Source organism: Cyprinus carpio, chromosome B22 (genome assembly GCF_018340385.1).
Source record: "Cyprinus carpio isolate SPL01 chromosome B22, ASM1834038v1, whole genome shotgun sequence".
Lineage (NCBI taxonomy): Eukaryota > Metazoa > Chordata > Actinopteri > Cypriniformes > Cyprinidae > Cyprinus > Cyprinus carpio.
This window is the reverse complement of record NC_056618.1, coordinates 17,750,457-17,758,803: the sequence shown is the minus strand read 5'-3', so window position 1 is coordinate 17,758,803 and position 8,347 is coordinate 17,750,457. Positions and strand designations below refer to the sequence as shown.

The 8,347-nt window shown below is 41.1% G+C and overlaps 1 protein-coding gene across 1 annotated transcript in view; it reads right to left on the bottom strand.

The window, feature by feature from the left end:
* Positions 1-340: 340 nt before the first annotated feature.
* LOC109097706 (SLAM family member 5-like) overlaps positions 341-8,347 on the bottom strand; it is a 12,439-nt gene continuing 4,432 nt past the window's right edge. The window contains exons 3-5 of the mRNA XM_042749530.1: positions 2,030-2,384; positions 1,580-1,900; positions 341-1,255 (exon numbers count right to left, since the gene is read on the bottom strand). Of these exons, the coding sequence (XP_042605464.1) occupies positions 1,137-1,255; positions 1,580-1,900; positions 2,030-2,384 (795 nt within the window). The 3' untranslated portion in view covers positions 341-1,136. The remainder of the gene's footprint in view (positions 1,256-1,579; positions 1,901-2,029; positions 2,385-8,347) is intronic.

Here is an 8,347-nt window from a genome sequence, read left to right as displayed (position 1 = left end):
TTCTTGAGCTTGTATTACATGTGCATCAAATGACTCAAAGCATTTGATCCACAAAGATACATTTTCCTGTAAGAATTTTCTGTGGTGTTTTCATGCTTCTTGTTTAAGTTCTCTTAATGAACACTAGCCCTGGTCATGTTCTACATTTTGATATCTCATTTTTAATTGCTTCACTTCCTTAAAAAATAGTTTGACTTAACCTCATAGTGTTTCAAATCTATATGGCTTTTTTTTTTTTTTTTTTTTACGACAGATTTTTTATTCTTTAAGTTTTTATATTTCAAATCTTCTGAATGAATCTTCTGTGTTTGTATATATGCACCGACAAGTATATTGCTGTATATTGAATCACATGACTGTAAGATAAACAATAGTGGGACATTTAAATGTCCATTAACAATCACTGACATTTAGACTCATATAGACATGTGAACAATACTATAAGTGATCACTATTTACCGATGGTGCATCTGTTTAGTACAACTTGAGAAACCAGAAAAAAACGTGAGGGGGAGAGCATAATTTTCCAGCATACAAACCACACCAAATAGATATAAATTTACACCTCAACAAAAAATGGCATGCGAAGGGGGGAGCACAGTCTTCACACAACTCTGAGGTTTGAGGTACTGCATTTATATGAGGCTTCGCCTAAAAAAAGAATTAATCCAAGCTGTAACTAAACAGCAATCAAATAATGAGTGTACAAACTGCAACTGGACCATCTACACTTTTGCTGACATTGTTGTCATTTCTTTTTAAGCCTTCAGCATCAGCTTAAACATAGAAGCACATGGTGAGCTCCACCTGCTGGCATCTCTAACACTTTTTTCCAGTAGAAACTTTTCCCCCTCATCCAGGTTTTGTATAAAAGAGTTCCCTCCTTAGTTAACTGCATTGATATGAATCTTAAATGACAAATCAAACCAAATCTACATGGTGAACTGCTGCTATGTCTAAGCCTGGTTAAATCTGTCTAATATCCACCACAGACACATTTTCTTTGTAATGTTTTCTGATACTTTTCTTATAATATTCATCTACATAAACTTGAAATTAGAGCCTTTTTCATTTTTCAGAAACACCAAAGACACTTTCTTAGAGTCATATATTTCTTCTCTCCTCTTCTGTTTAGCTCAGGATCTGATGTAATAAACCACCACAGCAAAAGCCGCCACGCCCACCACAGCAGAGACAACCAATCGGATCACAGCTTCAGTGAAACCACAACACTGGACAGGGTCTGAGGGAGGAGCTAGAAGAAAATGGAAACATTACTTCATGTACTTTAACTCTTTTAAACAGATACTGACTGAATCTTTTTTTTGGTGTGACTTAAAACAAAACCACTATAGACAAACAGCAAATCCAAAGGGGTAAAAAGGAATGTTTTGCCACGCCCACGTTTGCCACGCCAATTAAATTATTTTTAATTAGATATCTATAACGTACAAAATCTAGAAATCTGTAATTAATCTGATCAAATTTAACTAAAATTTTTCATGAATAAACCTGTAAGAGCCACAGATCATCTCTAATATAATCAGCATAGCCTGTATTTACATCACTGATGATGTACCTTCACACATATGACAGAGTTGAGTGATGTTGAGAAGTTGAGTCTGGTTTCTGATGGGATTGTTGAGCACACAGCTGTAGGTGTTTTTCTCCTGATATTCCACCTCCAGAGGTAGAGAGAGACTGATGCTGAGATCAGACACACTGATGCTGGACAATAAACTGTTTCCTTTGTACCAGGAGAGAGTCACAGCACTCACATTCACAGCTGAACACAGCAGTGAACAGTACTGGTTTGAAGATGATGATGATGATGGACAGTACTGGTTTGAAGGATGATGATGATTTTGAGTAATGGTGATTTGTGGAATGGGCAAATGGGCTAAAAAGGGGCAACATTGTTATGTTTTTATGAGAAATGTTATTGTCATATGAGATTTTCAGATCAAAAGCAAAATTAAGTGTATAATCATGACATAAGTTAATGACCAATCCTCAAAACAATTCTCACCATAAACAGTCACATTGAATCTTTTGTATGAAGTTCCTCTTTGACTGAAGATCTGTAGTTTATAAAGTCCAGAGTGTTCATTTCTGATGTTTTTGATGGTCAGAGATCCAGTTTGACTATCCACGTTGAGTCTATCTCTGAATTTTTCTTTTTTATCATAAACAGAAATGATCTGCTTATAGATTTCTGCTATACGAGTGTCTCGAGGTCCAAACATCCACAATATCTGATCATCTCTCTGTAGTTCAGTAACATCAGTGTTTAGAGTGACAGAATCTCTTTTAGTCACTGATACTGACTTCACTGCATTTGTATCCACATTATACACACCAAAAATAAAACCGCATCTTAATAACTGAAGCAAATAAATATGAAGGGTCTATTATTTAGTGTATTGGTAACAAGTTAAGTAACAAGTAGCAAGTGTAGGTAAGATATTACAACAGCATGTCATTTAATGCTTTTTTGGAATGATTTAAAAATTATTAAAAGTTACTTTTCTGTTAACTAACTGGACAAAAACACATTATTAATCACACTTTACAAAAAGCAATATAAATAATAAGAATTATCTTACCCCCCAAATAAATGGAAAATATGATATAAAGCCACATGTTAGTCGAGGTCTGATTGACTTGTGTTGCTGTGAGTCTCAGTAGTGGTTTCAGTAAAGTGGAGTGAAATATAGCCAATGACTGGTGACGTCATTACTGATACTGCTATGGGATGGATTCAGTCTGAGATGAAACATGCAATTTTTAGCTAGGTTTTGTTCAGCATGAATTCTAAGAGTAGGTCTGGCCTTATGCATTGTGTAGGCTACATTCGATCATGTGTACCAGATGGAGAGGTGATTGCAGCTTGATTATTACTGAGTGTTAGATTTATACACAGGCCTACAAGCAGATTTTTTTTTATTATTATTATATTTATTGTAAGCAAGCTTTCTTCATACAGTTTAATTTTCATGCTCTTTATGTTGTGTGTTTACATTTTAAAAACATTAGAAATAAAGCAGCATTTGAATGTATTAACTTTTTAACCTGTTCATTGTGGTTTGTGTTAGTTTGGTGTTGTGTACGCGAAACAGCATTAGTGGTTAGTAGGGATGGGGAAGTGAAGCCTCAAAGCCCGAGATGTTCCCCTAACTGTTCCGGGAAAAGATTATATTTCTAGAGTGTCTAAAACAGCTGGTGGTTTACTAGAAAATGAAGCACCCAAAAGCCTGTTAAGCTCTGTCAGATGGGCTACTCACACACTCCGTAGAAAGTTTTACTGTGTACAATTTGCCCTTAGTTCTACATGTGTTGCCACATGTTTTATACCTGGTATCTCCAGTTGTTATTGCTAACATAATGAACACGGGCCATTAAGTTGCAACAACAGTAGGCAGTGGGACTTATTCCAGTGGGAGTGAGTGATAAGGGATACTTGCTCACACTTCCTAAAGAAAATAGTTATGTTTAATGTATAAAGACTGTAACTGTAGTGAATGAGTGTAGTGGCCCATTGTATGAGTATGAAAATTTATATTTATGTTAAGTTTAGTTAAGGTAAATTTATTTTATTTATTTTGTTTTTTTTTTTTTACAGACTGTGTCAAAGCAGCTTTACAGTATCACATAGGAAAATAGTGTGTCAATAATGTAAAAAGACAAGAGTAAACACTCAATTTTCAGTTAAAGGAAGTTCATCATTGAATTCAGTGATGTCATCGTCCAGCTCAGTTCAGTTTAAATAGTATCAGTGCAATCAAGTCAACGATATCGCTGTAAAAGAAGTTTCCCCAACTAAGCAAGCCAGAGGCGACAGCGGCAAGGAACCAAAACTCCATCGGTGACAGAATGGAGAAAAAACCTTGGGAGAAAACCAGGCTCAGTTGGGGGGTCAGTTCTCCTCTGACCAGACGAAACCAGCAGTTCAATTCCAGGCTGCAGCAAAGTCAGATTGTGCAGAGGACTCAGCTGGTTCCTGTGGTCTTGTCCCAGTGGCTGTCTAGGTGAAGAGGTCTTTACAGGGGATCTGTATCTGGGGCTCTAGTTGTCCTGGTCTCCGCTGACATTCAGGGCTGTAAAGGTCATCTCTAGGTGCTGATACACCATCTGGCCTAGATACAGAACTGGATCCGGGTGACTGCAGTGACCATCTGATCTGTATACAGACTGGATCTGGTGACTATTGTGATCTCGGAATAAGAGAGAAACTTAGATTATAATAATAATACAAATAAATAAATAAATAAATAATATAAATAAGAGACTAATATGAGCGTAGATGCCATTCTTCTAACGATGTAGCAAGTACATCGGGTGTTATGGGAAGTGTTAATGGTTCCGGTTTACCTATTAATGCAGCCTAAAAATCCTGTAACAAATTTGAATATTAGAAATGTGTAAGTATGTTATGTGTAAGCCAGGTTAAAGAGATGGGTCTTTAATCTAGATTTAAACTGATAGAGTGTGTCTGCCTCCCAAAAAATGTTAGGTAGGTTATTCCAGAGTTTAGGTGCTAAATAGGAAAAGGATCTGCCGCCCGCAGTTTGACTTTGATATTCTAGGTATTATCAAATTGAGTTTTGAGAATGCAGCGGACGTGGAGGACTATAATGTAACAAGAGCTTATTCAAATACTGAGGTGCTAAACCATTCAGGGTTATAAGTAAGTAGCAAGATTTTAAAATCTATGCGATGTTTGATAGGGAGCCAGTGCAGTGTTTGACAGGACCGGGCTAATATGGTTATACTTCCTGGTTGTAGTAAGAACTCTAGCTGCTGCATTTTGGACTAACTGGAGTTTGTTTATTAAGCATGCAGAGCAACCACCCAATAAAGCATTACAATAGTCTAACCTTGAGGTCATGAACGCATGACTTAACATTTCTGCATATGACAATAAGACCATAGGTCGCAATTTAGATATATTTTTGAGATGGAAAAATGCAGAAAGCCAGAAACATGGGTTTCAAAGGAAAGATTGCTATGAAATAGCACACCTATGTTCCTAACTGATGACGAAGAATTGACAGAGCAGCCATCAAGTTAGACAGTGTTCTAGGTTATTACACATGGAGTTTTTAGATCTGATATTTAACACCTTTTTCAGAATTGAGCAGTAAGAAATGACTCATCATCCAGCTTTTTTATATCGACTATGCATTCCGTTAGTAGACAATAGCAGACCAGGGCTTAATATACAAAAATAGAGAACCCAAACAGGAAGTGGAACAAAGCTGATCCAGGTAGACACTAATGAAAACACAGCATGATGGGGAAATGGAGTCCATAACCAGAACAAGCAGAAACACAAAACACAGGAAAACGCCCCCTCTAAAGCCTTCCAGTTGTGCAGGCAACCGGGTGTGACAGTTATAGAGTCGATCCAAGGCTGGATAAAGACACAGCAGAGCATATTTCCCCATTGCCTTGCAAGAAAAAAATATTTTCTGCGATGTAGATGAAGGTATGTGGCCTGATCCTGCCCAGGCATGTGATGCTTAGGGTGCCGAGGATGCAGATCAGTAACTGATCAGTGTTTTTTACTGTAAAAAACAGTCTTTTGTTGCATACTGAGTTCATACTCAAAAATAATAATAAAAAAAAATCTAAATGCTTCTTGTATTTTATTGTACCTTCACTCTTCCACTGATTTGGTTTTAGTAACAGTGTTTTGAATTGATCTCACTGGTGTTTTCTAGGCAGTAGTCTGTGTATTTGTTAGGTTTGTGCATCATCGGAGGCCAGAGTTTGATTTTAACTGAAGAGAATATGTTTTTGACTGGAATATTTGGTTTTGACCTGGACGTTTGAGGTTTGTGCAAGTTGGTATATAGTTTTGAGATTGTGTTTATAGTTATGAGAAAATTGTAAATTGTTTCATGAATTGTGTGTTAGCAATTGAGAAAAACTGTAAAAAAAAAAAAAAAAAAAAAAAAAAAAAATAATTAAAAATAAATGACACGGCAACGGCGAATGGCACGGTGGATTGTGTTCACCGACAGTGTTTCTGGAAGTATTCCTGAGCCCATGTTGTGATTTCCCATTACAGTAGCATTCCTGTATGTGATGCAGTGCCGTCTAAGGGCCGAAAGATTACGGGCATCCAGTATGGTTTTCTGGCCTTGACCCTTACTCACTGAGATTGTTCCAGATTCTCTGAATCTTTGGATGATATTATGCACTGTAGATGATGATAACTTTCAAACCCTTGCAATTTTTCTCTGAGAAACTCCTTTCTTATATTGCTCCACTATTTTTTCGCCGCAGCATTGTGTCACGGTGTCTTTTCTGTGTCTCCCTGGGTGGCCACTAGAGGTCTCACTTCCCCTTATCGTCACCCCACTTTAGAACTGCATTTCCCATAGTCTTGTCTGTTTCTTCACTGCTCATTGCACTCAGCTGTCCGTGGTTATCAATCATTGCACTCAGCCAATTCCCCGTTAGCATTGTCATTTCCTGGGTATAAATACCCCGGTTGTTCTGTCATTATCAAGGAGTCCTTGTTGAATGTCACCCTGCGTTTTCCTGGTTCCCTGGGTTTCTCGTGTTTTGTATGTTGTTTATGTTTCTTGTTTCGGACGGATTACCTGGATGTTGACCTTTGCCTGGCTAAGTTTATGATTTTTGGATTGCCTCAATAAACATACTGCAATTGGATCTACCTGTCTGTGTGCGGGTCGTGACAGAAGGACTCCGTCATGCCTAGATCCAGCGGTGTGGGGATTTCGAATCGGTTCCCCAGCCACCATGGAGGAACGGAGGGGGAGATTCCGGAACTTAACCACCCTTCGTCAAAGGGGGAGTGAGTGGAGGTGGGTGGCCTGGCGCAATTGTTTTGGACCATTGGCGGTCGGGATGGGTTATAATGATGCAGCACTGAAGGACTTTTTTACAACTGTCTGGATGACCCGTTACCTCATGGGAGATGAAGGGGCTGGAGATCCTAGAACTTTGGGGGTTTTACCCATTACCTGTGCCATCGTGCTCCTGGGCGGCCAGAGAAGAGAGAAGAAGGAAGGAAGAGAGGCAAAGGGGGGTCAGGAGAAGGGAAAAAGGGGGGGAGGTGGGGAAAGAGGGAAGGAGGGGGAGGAGGGGGGGGTGGGGAAGTGGGCGGGGGGGGGGGGAGAGGGTAAGCAAAAAGCGGAAAAAGGGGAGTGGAGGGGAGGAAGGGGGGGAAATGAAGGGAAGAAGGGGAGGGATAGGAGGGTAGGAGGGGGGTGGGGGGAAAAGGGTAAGGGGTGGAGGTAGGGGGGAAAAAAAATAGTGGAAAGGGAAAAAGGGAGCGGCGGAAGGAAAGGTAAAGGGGGGAAAAGGGGGGGCGTCCAATGGAAGAAAAGACCAAAAGGTGTGGAAGAGAAAGGGGAGAAAGAGGATGGAACGGAGAAATGGAAGGGAAACAGGGGAAGGGGTAGGAAGAGATGGGGGGAGGGGAAAAGGAGAGAGTAAGTAGGAAGGGCGGAGTAAGGGGCAGTGGGGGGAGGGAAGGAATGAGGAAGTCAAAAGGGGGAGAATGGGGAAAGCAAAGAGGAATCCCGGGGGGAGGGGGGAAGGCGGGGGGGGATAGTGGGGGAGGGGAAGGAAGAAGAGAGAGAGGAAGAAAGAGGGACCACGTTAGGTCCTTACACACTTTCGCCCTCGCACAGCATGGCCCAGCCGAACAACATCTCAGCAAAAACAGGTACCGACACTCTCCTGTTCCGTCGTCCCCCCCCGGCCCCCGTGGGCCGGATGGCCCCAAAACCCACAAAGTAGCGCCACTCCGCTACAAACCTTACAGAGCCACTCCTCTCTTTGTTAAGTTTTTTTTTTTTTCCTTCTTCCCCTTTTTGGTTATTTTCCCGTTTCCTCCCCCCCATTTGCTGCTTGCCTCGGCCCCCCACCCCATTTTGCCTTTTTCTTAGTAGTTTTCGTTTTTTTTCCCCCCCCCTCTTTTCGTAGGCCCTCCCACACACACTCTTTTATACTTTCTTCATGCGCCTTACGGGTACTTCCCGCGGCTTGACAAAAACCGGCCCATACAGTACCGCACAAGAAACTTCATTAGAGTTCGCCACCCTCTATCACAGCTTCCAGCACACTCCATCTAAACAGAACCCCCAACCCTGACCCTCTCAACTGCCATTCAATCGCAGCCTTGCTGATTCCTCCCCTTGTCTACCCCTCGCACTCCCTGGTTCCCTCCTCTCTCATGTCGCGCCGACCTCCCAATGCCCCAGCGGCCACAGCAAAACGAGTCCCTCATGGTCCGCCAGCCTCCGCCTCCCCCCCACGATCACCCACGTACTTCACCTAGAACGCATCGCCCCCCCCTCCCTCATTTTTA